General features: G+C 43.6%; 1 protein-coding gene across 5 annotated transcripts in view; it reads right to left on the reverse strand.

Moving 5' to 3' along the window:
* SH3RF3 (SH3 domain containing ring finger 3) overlaps positions 1-17,478 on the reverse strand; it is a 380,077-nt gene that overhangs the window by 299,979 nt on the left and 62,620 nt on the right. For 4 of the 5 annotated variants that reach the window (XM_011375283.2, XM_011375284.2, XM_011375281.2 and 1 more), the window contains exon 2: positions 16,289-16,351. The exons of the other annotated variant lie outside the window; for it this stretch is intronic. In XM_011375283.2, the coding sequence (XP_011373585.1) occupies positions 16,289-16,351 (63 nt within the window). The remainder of the gene's footprint in view (positions 1-16,288; positions 16,352-17,478) is intronic. 5 annotated transcript variants of the gene reach the window in all.

Consider the following 17,478-nt stretch of genomic DNA (forward strand, 5'->3'; position numbering starts at 1 on the left):
AAAATATGAGATATAGTTTAATTTTAAAAAAAAGAGGCAGACAGAAAGAAAATGATGCCATTTAAACAGCTCAAAATCAGTTAATAACCAGAGTAAAGCTGATTTTAGCTACTTCTGAAATTACATACTCAAGTTTCAGGTAAGTTTTACTATATAAATGTTTTATTTCCAAGTGAAAATAGCTTCCCAAATTTTATAGGTGATACATTATATCATGCAGTGACTGCACCCTTGGGAGCAATTTTAGGCCTCTATTGAATCTTCATTGTTAACAATTTCAATATCCTAATAACACACAAGTAGCATATTGTTCCTTATAGAGACACTGTTTTACTATAAGATTCCATAGCACACGTCTTTGCAAAGGCAGATGGATCTGCTGCATAACATTATTACATATACAATTACCTACATCACAAATATTTTCAAAATTGAAACTGTTAAGCTTTCTTGCCTGTCAGTTTTTTTATGGTGTCTCCATAGCAACCTGCCTCCCCTCCCCCAGAGACAGAGAGAACACAGAAGACATCTTTAAATTGGCATAAATTAGAGACAAATTCTTTATTTAACCAGATATACGGCTTACTGTAATGATTACCATACACAAGAATTATCCAGAAATAATAATGTAGTTCATAAATGAACCACTATAAACAGACGTCTATGTTTACACCTGATGACAGCATAATTATAAAATATGGCACACAGCTTCTACCACCATTGCACCCTCATCTCCCACTTATCACCCTCTGTAACCATGCCATCCCTTCCCCCAGAGCATACAGCCCCCCACGCCCTTTCCTCAAAATGATCCAGGGCAGGTGCTGCCTCAGGCACCCAAGGGCTCATGGACAGCTCCCATCGTCTGCAAAGATAGAGCTCAGCCAATATGGGTGTACCCAAAATGCAAGCTCATGGCCCAGAACTGGACAGAAGAGTGATAAGAATTATCTTAATTAACTTCAATAACTGGTACTGGGACAGCACATGCAAGAGTTATGTAACTCCTATTCCCTCTTCTCACAAATCCTCTACTTCATGACCAGGGTTAAAATATTCTTCTGTGTCCCTCTAATAGCATGCAATACTGAGCAGGAGCTCCAGAGAGAAAAGGGCCCCCTTGCCCTCCCATTCACACACTTTCCATTCATAAAATACCCTAAGAGCCACAGTCAGGGCTTCAAGAGCGATCTCAGGTCCTAACCACCGCGCAGCCTTCAGACACTTCCTAAAAAGTAAACATAATAATCTCAGTATTACAGGCAGCTGAGAAAAACATACATCTACATTTTTATTTTAAGTAACCAAATAAAATGTAACCGTATAGCTGGTTTCTATTGCAAACCAGGAAGAAGCAAGGGGAATAGCTTGAAGTCCAAGAGTGTTACGCACACAGACACAGAGCATTTCACCTGCCTCAGGTGGGCTGCCTAGGAGGCAACATAAAAGACAGCCCCTGCTCCATCCAGGGAGCAAGGTGTCCTGAGTGAAACATACCCACAGACCCTGGAGAGAGCTGGTGCCACCACCAACTGCTCCGAGTATCTAGCATGTGGCTATTTTCTCCAATGCATGAGAAACATGCCCTTCTCCACCCCAAGCATTATTTTTGTTGTAAGTAGTCACATAACTTGCTCTATTTTAAAAGTTAAGCTTCCGCATATACTCTATTTATGGGTAGGAAGAATCGATATTGTTAAAATGGCCATACTACCCAAAGCAATCTATAGATTCAATGCAATCCCTATCAAAATACCAATGGCATTTTTCAGAGAACCAGAACAAATAATTCTAAAATTTATATGGAGCCATAAATAACCCCGCATAGCCATGGCAATTTTGAGAAAGAACAAAGTTGGAGGTATCACACTACCTGATATCAAACTATACTACAAGTCTACAGTAATCAAAATAGTATGGTACTTGCATAAAAACAGATACATTAATCAATGGAACAGAATAGAGAGCCCAGAAATAAATCCACACCTAAATGCTCACTTAATATATGACAAAGGAGGTAAGAATATACAATGGGAATGAGGTAAAGACAGTCTCTTCAATAAACAGTGTTGGGGAAATTGGACAGATACATGCAAAAAAAAAAAAAAAAGAAGCTGGACTATCTTCTTACACCGTATACAAGAATAGACTCAAAATGGATTAAAGATTTAAATGTAAGACCTAAAACCATAAAACATTTAGAAGAAAACATAGGCAGTAAACTCTCTGATATTACTAACAGTAATTTCTTTTCAGATATATCTCTTTGGGCAAGGGAAACAAAAGAAAAAATGAACAAATGGGACGACATCAAACTAAAAAGTTTTTGTACAGCACAGGAAACCATCAATAAAACAAAAAGATAACCAATTGTTTGAGAGAAGATATTCGCTAATGACACATCTGATAAGGGGTTAATATCCAAAATTTATAAAGAACTTATATAACTCAACAACAAAAAGCAAACAATCCAATTAAAAAATGGACAGAAGATCTGAACAGATACTTCTCTAAAAAGGAAATACAGATGGCTAACAGATATATGAAAAGATGCTCAAGGTCACTAATCATCAGAGAAATGCAAATTAAAACCACAATGAGATGTCACCTCACACCTGTCAGAATGGCTATCATCAATAAATTAAAAAGTAGCAAGTGTTGGCGAGGATGAGGAGAAAAGGGAACCCTCAGACATTGTTGGTAGAATTGCAAATTCGTACAGCCACTATGGAAAACAGTATGGAGGTTCCTCAAAAAATTAAAAATGGATATAACTTTTGACCCAGCAATTGTATTTCTAGGTATTTATCTAAAGAAAAGCAAAACAATAATTCATAAAGATCTATGCACTCCAATATTCATGGCAGCACAATTTACAATAGCCAAGATATTGGAAGCAACCTAAATGCCCATCAACAGACAATTGGATAAAGAAATTATGATTCATATATATATAATGGAATATTACTCAGCCATTAAAAAAATGAAATCCTATCATTTGCAATGACATGGACCTAGAAGTTATTATGCTGAGTGAAATAAGTCAGATAGAGAAAGAGAAATACCATATTTATGTTTCACTTATATACAGTATCTAAGGAATAAAAAGAACAAACTAATCAAAAACAGACTCACAAACACAGCGGACAATATGGTGACGGACAGAGGGGAGCGGGGTTGGGAGGCTGGGAGAATGGGGTGAAGGGTTAAAGAAGTACAAATTAGTAGTTGATAGTTGGGCACAGGGAGAATGGCAGAGAGAATGCAGTTAATATTAATATTATGGCTAAGTGGAGGGCTAGGGGAGGGAGGGAGCAATTGGGGGGATCATTTTATAAACATTACAGATGTCTAATCAATATACTGTATACTTGAAACTAATTTAAATAAATTTATTTTTTTAAAAAAGTTAAGCTTCCAAAATTATTTAATTGGAACATAATATAGGCTTTAGTTTGGCACTCACTTTCAGTTTACAGAAAATACAGGGAATCATGAAACAAGTTAAATGATACCACTGAAAGATGACCCGACAAATCCAGAATGTGAGAAGTTGTGTTTTACGAAATGATCGGCCTGGTGTCTTCAAAAAGCTAATGCCTTTGGAAAACAAAGTCGTAGAGACTCCTAGAACAGTGGTGCTCAAACAGGAGCACTCTCCCTGCCAGCGGGCACCTGGCCACGTCTGGAGAGGATTCTGGTTGTCACAGTGGAGGCTGGCAGTGCCGTTGGCATCTAGAGGGTGGAGGCCAATGTTTTACATGCACAGTGGTGCTGTTGAGAATCCCTGTGCAGAACAAGAGAGAGTAAAAAGGCATAATGACAAAAAGCAAAAAGTTTTAACAAAATCTACGAAAAAAATTTTAAGGGACATTGGGAAACCCAAATGTGGACTATACTAATATAATATTAATAAAATTAGGAAATTCTTGCTAGTTCTCTTAGGTAGGATAACAGTATTATAAAAGAATGCCCTTATTCTTCAGAAATATATGCTGAATTATCTAAAGATGAAGCAATATGATATCTGCAAAAGAAGTTTCATGGTTCATCCAAGATAGATAGACATATAAACAGACAAACAGACATGTAAAAAGAAAAAGCAAACATGGCGAAATTAATAGTTGAATAAAGTGATGAAGATATAGGCATTCACCAGATTTTTCTTTCATCTTTTCTTGTTTGAAAGTGTTCATCACAAAAGGTGGCAGGAAGGGGAAGTTCAGGCCTTTACAAATGGCCTTCTGACATTTTCACGAATGTAGAATATTCTGATTTTACATTCAGAACTGCCTCCTCCATGTCAGTCTGCATGCATCTAAGCACTGCGAGAGCACGGCTGGGTGGCTGGAGGCCCCGCGCTGTGCACGTCAGCCCCCCACCCTCAAGATGCTTACAGTCCATAAAAGGAATGAGACATGACAGGGGGAGGAAGTAACATACTCACAGGAGAGCAACAATGCTATGGTTCAGAGATGTGTGTATCGAAAAACAGGACCAGGAAAGGCTTTGTGGAAGACATGGCACTTACACCGGTTCTTCCAGGACGGGCAGAAGGTGGACACGTGAACAATCAGAGGGAGACACCAGGCCACTGGAGTGGGAAAATCTGAGGGTGCCTAGGAGCACACCCAGAATAATTATGTGGTTTGTACCAAAGTGACAAGGAATGGGTCATACAAGTTGGACGGACAGGAAGCAACTCTATTCAAAAGCAATGAGGACCCACAGACTTTTGAACACCGAAGTGACTTGAGGAACAAGCCTCCTGCGATGATACAACGATTACTCGGCCAGCTACATGCATGCAGGCATGAGGAACATCTTGGAATGAGGCCAGCCATTTCACAACAGGACAGCTCGAAAGACTAGAAGTGCTTCTGTATCTGACCACTGTCTGGGGCATCCACCCGAGGAAGCCATGTCTAGCCTCTTAATTATAGTGATGCATCTGCCCCTTCCAGATGCTGTCCCTCAGCTCTCTGAAGAGGCTCACACATCGCTCTTCATTTCCCTTTCTTGCATTCCCATGGAGTCAACATGCTCCTTGACAGATGAGGGCAAGAGTAGATCAGTTGTGGGATGCAGACTGGCTGCAGGCAGAGCCCAATGCTGTGCTCCTAATGAGAGAAACTCTTGCAGCCCAGAGAGCCTCCTGCCTTATAATCACTGCAAAACTATGATTGGGGCCAGTACCCCCAGAGACCCCAGCTAGGACAAGATGGGACTCCCATTACACACCATGGTAAAATTGTGTTCTCATTTCTTCCTGGTAAGCTACACTCTAAAACATAACTATCAAGACTAAGAAATGTGCTAATGACCAAGCAGCTGTTATTTCTATGAATTCTGCAATAAAGACTTAGAGTCTGGGCCGCTCCCAGGAAGGGGGCTCTCCCCCTCCTTCACTGAAATGTGCTCAAGAGTCTAAGAGCATGGTGCATTTAGAAAGGGCTATCAACAGCCCCAGAAGCAGGTGCTGTCATGAGGCTGTTACAGACAGGGAAATCGAGGCCAGGGAGGAGGCGTGCTCACCCAAGGCTGTTTGCTGCTTGGTTCACTCAAGACCTGGGGTCACAGGGCCAGGCCCCATGTTCCATCTTCTAAGCTCTGAAGCCAGAATTCTCAGTTTTCTAAGAGGGAAGGGAAGAAGGAAGAGGCAGAGGAAGGGACTGAGGGTAAAAGGCTGTGCTAATCTTTTGCCAGCTACACAGACACATGAGAAAGGAGCATAACACCGAGAAAACAAAACTAAAAAACACAAATTCACCCAATTACAGCTTCACATCAGGAAATCTTAGACAGTGGAAGGCCCCTAGTGTGGCTGAAAGTCCATCACCAGAGAGCTTCATTATCAACCTCTCTTTTAAAGGGGTTCGGGACTTGCCTTCCGCTAGACCTGAAGAACATGATGCTCGACTGTCCTGAAGCCACCACGAACTGGGCCACTTGCGTGGCCTTGCAGGTGCTGAGGGCAGGCCAGGGCTACGTCCTCACCTTGTGGTCCACAGGAGGGCTCAGGGTGACCCCATGTAGTCGGGGATATGGGAGGGGGCGGAGGCTGCTTTCTTCCCCCAGTTTTGTCTGCAAGCTGTGAATGTGTCCATTTGTTCTGTCCCATGACTGTGAGTAAGGGGAAGAAGTGACCACCTGCCCTGACTGACCAAAAGCTGACAGACCACAGCCACCTCCCAAGGAATGTCTCTGTACCTCTTCTGAGCCTCCCTGTGACAAAAACAGCCAGGCCTCAAGGCAAATACAAATGTGATCTGTGGCCATTACTTGTGTCCCATATATTCTTTGGCTACATAGCCAATAACACTCATTAAACCACGTGCTTCTCAACCAACATTTTTTTTTTTACTCCATGTACCCTGGTATTGATTTCAAATGCATTAGACAAATCAGTGGGATGCTGGCTGCTTGGGAACACAGGATGCAATTCCCCTAGGAGGGCATCACTTTCCCATATAAAGAACATGAAGAGATCTGCTGAGTGGCATTTAGGCAGGTTTCCTGCCAACGTTTAGAGCTTTCGTGGCTGTGGCTGTGGCTGTAGCTGTGCCCTCCGGGCAGCACACAACTCCCCTTCGCAGAGTGCAGCCGCCTCAGGAGCTTGGCGGGCTGAGCGAGAGGGATTTTACTCATGAAATTACGTGTATATAATGAAGGCCATGATGTACAAGGTCTGGGATGCTCACAGACCACACCCTTAAAGGCCTTAAAATCCAAAGGTGAGATAATGGAGGGTGGCTCAGAGAGGGCAGGCCTGGGTGTGGGTGAGAAGCCAGGACTCAGGCCCAAGAGGCAGGAGGCGGAGGCCCAACGCCCAGGGCTTGACCCTTTGTTTACAGCACACAGAGCAAAAGTAACAGGGAACAGTGCTGGGTGTATCTGTGGGAGGCTTCAAATATGGGGCCAACGAGTATTCACCATGTGCAATGAGTTTTGCAGTGTGAAAAGCACAAGAGTAAAACATTATTTGAGGACAATCGGCCTTGCAGTGGTGTGACGGGCGGAATACAGAGAAGACAGGTAAAGGCAGGGCCAGTGCGGCCATCTGAAGTAGAATGAGGGAGGGGGAGAGAATGGAGAAAAGGTTGGGGATGGCTGCTCGGGCAAGCATGCAGACTTGGCTCACATGTGATCGCACCTGCCTCTCCAGTACTGACATATGCTTAAGCCCCACCCCATGTCTTCTCCTGCCACCGAATGTCCCCAGCAGAACCCAGGCGACAGTGCAGAGGGCTGAGGTTGGGCTGCACGGCCCTGCACCAGTGGCGGGCACCTAGGCTGCTACCAGGGTTCACACTCCCCCAAAACAAGTAGACTATCCCACAGCAGGCAGGCTGAGGCCCATGGAGAAGGAAAAAGCTTTTCTCCCTCTCTAAACAGAGGGTCCTGCATTTTCATTTTGCTCTGAGCCCTAAAGGACCTGGTTATGGAGTGAATACCTGGGGCCTAGAGGGGCAGCAGAGAACCAAGCATTCCAGTAGATGAACCAAACAAATAGGAAGGAGGCCTGGCCAAAAGGGTGGGCTGTCAGGGAGGAGTTTCCAGCTTTGTAGGAGCTTCCTGTCCCAAGTTCACTCTGGGAAGCTGGGAGCATCTCTGGGCAGAGACGGACAGCGGGCAATTGAAACAGCAGGGCCGAAGTCCAGAGCTATAGACACAGGCCGAGGAAGGGGCTCGGAGCCCCAGAGCCAACAAGGACGTGGAGACCAGAGCCACACCAGGGACCAGAAGGGCTGCAGAGCCATCAGAGAGAGGGAGAGAGCCAGGAAAGATGAGGACGGTCTGTGGGGAAAGGTAGGCTATTATCTGCTATGGGCATCTGTGAAGGTCTCTGAGCTAACAGACTCAAACTGCAAGCAGCCTTTCTGCAAAATCCTAACTCCACTCACATGCACAGGACCCCCTCAGCGGTCATCTCTACAGACAACGTATTCTGGAGTTTTTGTTTTTATTCTGCTCTCTCTGGAAATGGTCATACTCACAGGGCTGCCTCAAGAGCATGTGGAGACGATATGTAATATTGCCCCCAACTCAGCTGGGCAACTATCCCAGTCTCTTTAAAGAGAGATATTGGTTCTCAGCCTTAGCACTGGTGACATTTCACTGTGGTCGAGGCTCTGTCCTGTGCACTATAGGTGCTTAGTAGCAACCCTGGGCTCTACCCACTAGATGCCAGTAGCATTTCCCCCTTAGCTGTGACCACCAGCTGTCTGCAGATATTGCCAAATGTCCCCTGAGGGACACACACTGAGAGGCTGGTCTCCCCTACCCTGCCAGGCAGCCCATCTTGCCCCCTCCTCCCTATGCACACCTAGATCATTGAGTTTTGTTTTTAGATTGCCTTTCACATAGATGTTTAAAGTAATCCCTGTCTTGCACTATTGAGAATTTATTCTTTAGAGCCATAAATCTTACTGCTATGGACACTATACTGCAGCTGTAGTCTCACGGGGGTTTAGATCACAGGTGTGTTTTATTTTTTCATTTACAACACATGCAGTCAATGTCATTTACAGTCCCAAAAGGTCCCTGATGTGACCATCCCTGGTATCCAGGATGTACTTCCAAGTGTGCTGTTCAGGGCAGAGAGAGAAAATAAATGTCAGCCCCAGGGCTGCACACTCCTGAGCACGTCCTGAGAGGGGGGCTGACACCACCACAGCCCAACTGCCGGGAAAGGTAATGGGGCTGCAGACCCACAGAGAGGGGGGCCGACCTTAAGCAGCAGCCACCCGAGAAACCTGTACCTCACTCGTTACAGGTCCAACTCCATGAAAAGCCCCGACCTTCCCTACCTTTTGGATCCCAAACAACCAAGGCTGTCAGCTGGGGCGCCTTCATAATCTGTGGGACCCAGCACAAAACTCAAGTACAGGTCCTTTGTACAAATAGCAGGAAAAAGGCATTTTCCTTTCTTCTGCGGTCTTTCGCCCTACCTGTTGCAATGTTTTTTTATTTGCATGCTAGGCTTCCTCAGGCAGGAGATCCAGGCAGGGCCTGGGCAGAGCCTGGAAGGTGCTGGCCACCCTTGGATTCTGGTCAGAGGTCCTATGGGTGGCAGTAACAGCAGGGAGTGGCCATTTTGGGATAGAGGGATCAAGTGGGCGCCCAGATGCCAACTCCTCAACATGCTCACTGTCTCACTGTACCTCAAAAAACACAAATCAATAATAAGATTACTAAGAATATTAAGACAGCAACCGCAGAGCATTAAATCTTAAGGAGACCTTGGGGTCCCCTTGAGGGACTGCTTACTCAGGCACCAGCCATAGGCAGCCTGCTTCAAGGAGCACCTGTGCATACCTGGGCAACTGAGTCCCAAGTCACCTTCACAAACAGGATCTCATTTGCTCCTGGAAGAAGGAAAGCCTCATCCTCCCCATTTTACCGATGAAGAAGGTCCAAGAGATTATGTCACCTGCCTGAGAACAAAGAGCTTGCAGATGGCAGAGGCAAGACTGAAACACACGCTGGACTGTCCTGTCCCTTCCAAGCCACCTCTCCTCCACCCGCTGTGGGCCTCCTTCCAGTCAGGCCCAAGAGTAGTGGACCCCAGGAGTCTCCAGTGGACTGGCAGAAGTGTAGAGACCCCTGCACGGTTCAAACACACCTCTACCTTGGAAATAATCTTGACTCACCTTAGTGTACTCGTGCAAATGTGGGGAAAGAGTGGCGGCCACTCACAGAACGAATTCAGACAAAGTGCTTGGGACCAGGACCACGGAAGCCCTAGTGGTTAAGTGGGAGCAAGTAACATCATCCTCTGCACACCTGTGCCCAAAATCTCAGAGGACATCTGTCTGAGCTTACCTGAGCCTCTATACAAGACTCCTCCCTGGGGTCATGCCCCCAAAAGTCAGAAGTCAGACTGTAAGCAGCAGTATGACCAGCCCCATTGAGCCCTGGTTTTCAGTCTTACTTGACCACAAGTGGGCCTGGAGGGTCTGGTACAGCTCCTTCTCCCCTGGCTGGGATAAACTCTCCCCCACACCAGCAGAAGCTTCACACCAGGATCTGTCCCAGCACTGTGCCCAGACCCTAAGCTGCCTGGTTCAGGGTACAGTCTTCAATCACAGCTTAGCGACGCTCCCGGAGCTGCAGGCTATGTCCTCTCGGCATTGTCTAAATCTGGTCCCATTACCTGGGGCTATCCTCACAGGCAGACAAACCTAAATATCTGCAAACACTCTAGGGAGAAATGCTTCCCTGTCCCCAGCAGGGCTGCCCCCGCCCCCCTAGCAGCAGAGCTGCAGTGGCCACCATCCTGGCTAAAGGCTGCACATCACAGGATTACATGACAGTAAATGCAGGGGCAGGAACCAGGCCACGGGGTATGGATGACCCAGCCCAGGAGAGCCAGGTGCAGGAAGGGTGAGAGGGTGCCCACGGCCTGGGGACAGTCTCTACCATAGACCCCTCTCAGAGGCTGGCCTTGATGATCTCTGACTGGTCGCACCAGAAGCCGGACTTCTGCCTATATAACCACCTCCTTCCTTGCTTCTACAATACCTTATGCTGCCACCTACCATGACCTCTAGGGTGGACAGGAATCCAAGTAGCCAGATCGGCCTTGTGTGACCTTCAGTGACCCTGGGTGAGCCCCCACCCTCTGTCCCACATCCCACAAAGGAGGCTTTCGACAACATGGCCTAATGACACCTCTTACAGACCTTTAACATAACAAGGATTCCCACTATTGAAACACACGTGCACCCACAGATGAGCAAATGCAGCACATCTGCAAAAGTTTCTAGTGTTAGTTTCCTGAAGGCCCACAAGATGGACATGTTACCCAGCCCTTTTCACTGTGGGATGGGTGCTAGGTAACAAGGCAACTTAGCACCCAGAGCTGTAAGGAAAATTAGAGAAATCTTCCAATACCTGAACCTACTCCATTCCTGAATCAAGTGACGACAAAACACAGGTATTTTAATATGGAAGAGTAATTTTAAAAAGCCAACAGCTCACGGGAGTTCCACAGGGTATTTTAAAACACCTTATCAGAAGTCCAGGTCAAATGATTACCAAAAAGAACAAAAATAGTTAAGTTCTCAGAAAAATACAATGCAAAAGCTAAGCTATCTGGCACACAGCCAGAGACTGCCTGAGGGAAAAGAGGCATCTTTCCAGAAAACCACCTAAAAATAGCTCCAATGAGAGAACCTGCCACATATGCCAGGGTTAGGTGCAAATGAGAACTTAATTAAACAGTTTTCCAAAGAACTGGGGTTTTCCAAATGAAGCAGCCAGCTCTTTAAATGGCCAGACTGAGAATGGGTGGGGAAGCCCAATGGCTGGACACTCGCGATGAACAGCAGACACTACTGTCTGCAGGGCCGGGGCCACTCTGGACAGGGGTCAGGGAAGCTCTGACTGGCCCCTCTGTCTCCTCCTTGCTGACATCCCTCCCTCCCTGGGCACTGGAAGACACCCTCCCCCTATGCCCAGTCCGCTGCCTGCCACAGGACCCCAGCTTAAAGACGCTCTCATTTCCTTTTTGCTTCCTAAGAATGGGAGTGGTGGGCACGTGACGATATCAGTTAATTACGCATTCCTGTCTCCAATGAGCTTCCTCACTTCAGAGAGAACAAAATATGTCTCTTTTTAACCATCTGCCAGCTGCAAATAGATTTGTAAAGTGCTTTCTTTTTCGGTCAAGGAGACAAAATATTAGGGTCCCATTTTTATTAAAGTTATTGGACTGACATTGGGTAATAAAATCAAATAGGTTTCAAGTGTACAAATAATATGTCATATGTATACTGCATTGCGTGTTCACCACTCAAAGTTAAATTTCCTTCTGTCACCAAATATTTGACCCCCTTTACTCCTATCTACTTTCCCATCCCCCATTTCCCTCTGGTAACCACTCAATTGTTGTCCGTGTCCATGAGTCTCTCTCTGTTTGTCATGTTTGTTTGTTGCTTTCAGTTTTATATCCCACATATGAGTCAAATGGTATGGTTCTCAACGTTTTCTGTCTGACTTATTTTGCTTAGCATGATAATCTCAAGATCCAGCTATGTTGTCGCAAATGGCAGTATTTCATCTTTTCTTATGGCCGAGTAGTATTCCATTGTATATATGTACCACAGCCTCTTTATCCAATCATCTATCAAAGAACACTTTGGTTGATTCCATGTCATGGCCGCCATGAATAATGCTGCTATGAACACTGGAGTGCATATATCTTGGAGAATAAATTTTTCAAGTTTTTTGGGTAATACCCAGAAGAGGGATTGCTGGGTCATATGGTAATTCTATTCTTAGTTTTTTGAGGAACCTCCATACTGTTTCCCATGGTGGCTGTACCAGTTTACATTCCCACCAGCAATGTTTGAGGATTCTTTTTCCCCACAACTTCTCCAACACTTGTTATTACTTGTCCTGTTGATTATAGCCATTCTAACAGGTGTGAGGTGGTATCTCATAGTGCTTTTGATTTGCATTTCCCTGATAGCTAGTGAAGTTGAGCATCTTTTCATATGTCTGTTGGCCATGCATATGTCTCCTTGGGAGAAGTGTCTGTTCAGATACTCTGCCAAAAATATTAAGGTTCCTTTTAAAAATTATCTAACTTTTTCATTTTTATTTCACCCTATTTCTAAAAAGCTGTGTGTCTTCAAATCTGTGGGCAACAATCCCTGAGACTGGCCCTTCTCATTCCACAGGTTCCTCTTCTTTTTCACTCTCTTAGACTTTTACTTTTTCTTTTCCAACTAGCATTTTTTTAAAAAAATGAGTATGTAATAAGCTAGGCATTCTCTGTTTAGCATCTAGAGCCCTGTGAGTGTCTCCTCTCACTGCCTTGACTGCTATATTCCGGGCAGAGCTTGAGCACTCAATATTGGGAAGTATCCCTTGCGTGCCAGGCAGTCTTTGGAGTGGAGAGAAGGAAGCACATCACCTGCCCTGATGACACCTAAACTCCAGCAATTATCAAGCCCACCTCCGTTTCCGTACATGTGAAAGATGCACAGCACACACTTGTGTGCACAGGCACTGCCTCACCTCTGCTGAGTGGACACTTCACAACTTTAAATTGGGGTCCTTCACGAGCTGCTAAAGCAAATCCCCTCTTCCTCAGACTTGCACAGAACCAAGCATGTCAGTGAGCTCTGCCATTACAAGAAGCTGTGACATGGTTGCCATCAGCCAGCTGACAGCTCAGCCAAGGACAATCACTGGTGGATTAGACCACCAGGAAACAAATGCACCTGCCCCTCACAAACCAAGAGGGGATAGCAGGGTATGGTGCCAGCTCACCAAGAGCACACACATGGGCTGGAGGAGAGTCACATCTGCCTAGGTGGCTGGGGAGCAGGGGGTATTCCAGGAGTGTGGAAGGGGCACATCTAAGAGAGATCAGAGCCTGAGCTTTAGAAAGTCTTCCTGGACATGAGAAGTACAAGAATCAGCATTTCCAGTTTTAGATATCCGCCTGTGCTTTGCAAGTGACTGATGCTAAGTACTCAAAAGTTCTCTGTGATAAAAGCACTTGAGCCACACTTAGGGATGCTCTGAGTACTGGCAAGTGTGAAGAAATTCGCAGACAGTTTATCAACAGCAACTGTCCATGAATCTGGTGTCCTGGGGAATTTTTATTAGAATATCCTGACATGGAGATTTGGCATACTGTATAGATACACAGGCTGAACAAACTGTTCTAAAATTTTCAGAGCTTATTTTAGGAATCAGCCTAAACTCGTGTGGGTGCACGAGTAGGAGCATGACATCTGGACTCTAAACTGCCACCATCACTCACTGGCCAGGAGACCTTGGGAAAGTCCTGTAATCTGCCGACCCTTTAGTTTCACCCAAGGTTAGGTGGGGGAGTTAATGAAATACTGTGTAGGAAGTGTTCTTTATAAGACACTGAGCGTCATACCAATATTTTCCCTTTAATGTCCAGCTAGTTCTCATGTGAGAAAAAGAATGATTTGGGTCTCAAAATGTATAGTGTATATTTATCTTTCTACACAATCATTACAAGTAAATGGAGAGGTAGAAACAACCCAAATGTTCGCCAGTGGATGAACAGATAAACAAAATGTGGTAGATACATACAATGGAATGTTAGTCAACCATGAAAGTGAGTGACATACTAATTCATGCTATAATGGATGAACCTTGAAAATATTATGTTGAGTGAAAGAAGCCACTCAAAAAAGGCCACATACTATATAAAAGCCCAGAATAGGGAAATCTAAAGGAGGCAGAAAGTAGATTAGTGGTTGCCTAGGGCTGGAGGTGGAAAGTGGGGTATGAGGAGGAGTGATGGTAAAGGGTATACTCTTTCTGAGGTGACAAAGATGTTCTCATATTGACTATGGTGACGGTTGTACGTCATCTGTGAATATACTAAAAAACATTAAGTTCTACACTTTGAATGTGTGAATTATATGGTATGTGAATTCTATCTCAATAAAACTGCTAAAAGAATAAACATAGGTGAAATAACCAGGAATGTAATTTTGTTTTTTACTCCATCAGCTCATCTTCCTAGGGAGAACAAATTCTTTAATGTGATTCCAGTTCTCTTAAAATGTGAGACCTCTAGGATTTCCCTTAGGATCCAAAATCCAATTGCCATAAATATTAAGAAGTTTTCCCCAGATCAATGGAGCAGAATTAGGAGCCCAGAAATAAACCTACACATACATGCACCATCGATTTACAACAAAGGAGCCAAGAACATACAATGGAAAAAGGACAGTCTCTTCAATAAATGGTGTTGGGAAAACTGGAAAGCCACCTGCAAAAGAATGAAACTAGACTGCTATCTGACACCATACATAAAAAAATTAACTCAAAATGGATTAAAGATTTGAACTTAAGACCTGAAAGCAAAAAATTCCAAGAAAAAAACATAGACAGTAAGTTTCTTGACATTGGTCTTACCGATGTTTAAGTGGATCTGACCCCAAAGACAAGGGGAACAAAAGCGAAAATAAATAAATGGGACTAGAACAAACTAAAAAGCTTTTGCACAGTGAAGGAAACCATAATCAAAAGAAAAAGGCAACCTACTGAATAGGAGAAATACTTCCAAATCATACATCTGATAAGGAGTTAATATCCAAAAACATATGAAGAAATCATACAATGTAACAATAACCAAAAAAAAGCCCAATTAAAAAATGAGCAGAGATTCTGAATAGACATTTTTTCCAAAGAAGACACACAGATCGCCAACAAGCACATGAAAAGATGTTCAACATCACTAATCATCAGAGAAATGCAAATCAAAAACCACAATGTGCTATCACTTCATACCTGTGACAGTGGCTATTATCAAAAAGACAAGAAATAAGTGTTGGCGGGGATGTGGAGAAAAGGGAACCCTCATATATTGCTGGTATGAATATAAATTTGTGCAGCCACTATCAAATACTGTATGGAGATTCCTCGAAAAATTAAAACTACCATGTAACCCAGCTATTTCACCTCTCGTTATCTATTTAAAGAATAAGAGAACACTAATTCAATAAGATATACGCACCCCTATGTTCATTGCAGCATTACTTACAATATCCAAGATATGGAAGCAATGCGAGTGCCAATCGATGGATGAATGGATAAAGATGAGGCATTTATATACAATGGACTACTACCCGGCCATAAAAAAGAATGAAATCCTGTCAGTGCAACAACATGGATGGACCCTCAAGGCATAACACTAAGTGAAATAAATCAGAAGGAGAAAGACAAATACTGCATGATTTCACTTATATGTAGAATCTATTAAAAAAAAAACAAACAAAATAAAATGAAAACAAATTCATAGATACAGTGGTCACCAGAGAGAAAGGAGGCCGGGGCAGGCAGCGTAAAAGGGGTGAAAGGGATCAATAGTATGGTAATGTATAGTAACTAGACCTTTTTTGGGGGGTGATCACTTTGTAATGCACACAGATGTCAAATTATAATGTTGCACATTTGAAGCATATAATTAAAAACTTTTTCTTCATAATTTAATCTACTACTTCTATTTACTCACCTCCGAACCACACTGATTTCTTTTCACACTGATGTTTCAGATGTCAATAGATCTATATTATAACCTCCCAGTCTACACATTTTCAAGTCACAGGAGCACTCATCACTATACTCCTGTTTTTGTGGATTGCCCTTACTTTAACTATGGCTACCTCCACAGTATCTGGTATCTCACCAGATGTATGTGACAAACTGAAAATTCATAAAATCAGGGCACATAAGCAGGTGCTCAATAACCACATGGTGAACTGAAGTACTTTTGATGTCCACTCACATCTGTCAAAATTTGAACTCGTCTGTCACTGTCACCTCCACGATAATGGCAGCACCGAAAGCCCTAGAGATTAAACAAGTTTTCAGATTTTAAAATAAGTCCTTAGAAAACATAGCTCAATGTATAAAGTCTTGCTCAGCAGTTGATATGCATATTTGAATAATCTTTCTTGTATGTAGCTATGGCTTTCCTCCTCATCTCACACACTATTCCATGCCCTGTTTCAAGATAAAAATCCAACTTGAAGACTACACTAGTAGTAACAGAAATTACCAAATCTCTATACAAATGGCTTAATTCCATCCAACATAAATGTGTGCTAGGCTAATGAAAATTAAATTCCCAATAATGAATGTCTTTTTTCCCATGGGTCATGTATGCCACACATACTGTACATTTTTAAAATAATGTCTGCTCAGGAAAAGAGATTTTTTTAAAAACTCAATTTCCTGCTTTTTGTATCCAAACATTTCAAATCACTTTCTAGTAAGTCATGATTTCCTCAAAATCCCAAAGAGACTGAGTGCCAGTGACAAGCTCCTGTTATAGGGACAGACATAACCATAAAGAAGTTAAGTAGACTGCTAAACAAACAGGTCAGTGCCAAAAGCCACACTGCTCTCAGGGATCCAACATGGGGTGACGATAAGAACCGTGAAGCCAAAGTTAACCCATTTTGACTTCCGTTGCTGAGTTTCCCCACTTGCAAAATGAGAGCATGGGTAGACTAGGTCATTATTTTTCAAACTATTCCCCTAAAATGATGGCAGGGGTTGGAGCAGCCAGACTAAGTCCCATTTCATCATCTAGAAAAGCACCATTTTCAACTGCTTCTATTAAGCAGAAGAATCTTCTGTTGAAAATAAATAAATATAAGTTTTCAAAACCCTGGTCTAAATAATCCTAAAAGGCCATTCCTTTTCCACCCAGGCTGGCAACCTTGTCCATTAAATGATCGGTGATCCATAACAGAGACCCAGAATATGAGCTTCTTCTAAGTCAGAATATATGATGAGAAAGGAGCTCATTATTACCTGGTATATTACCTAAGCATAGAATGCTGGGCAAGTCATCTCAATTCTCTGGACTGCAATCTCCTCAATTAAAATTTCTTCATGTAAAAATATGGGCAATAACTGCACCTGAAGCAAGATAACATGGGAGACGGTGCTGTTCCTTTCCTTCATGCC

This window comes from Pteropus vampyrus, unplaced genomic scaffold (assembly GCF_000151845.1).
Source record: "Pteropus vampyrus isolate Shadow unplaced genomic scaffold, Pvam_2.0 Scaffold269, whole genome shotgun sequence".
NCBI classification, from domain to species: domain Eukaryota; kingdom Metazoa; phylum Chordata; class Mammalia; order Chiroptera; family Pteropodidae; genus Pteropus; species Pteropus vampyrus.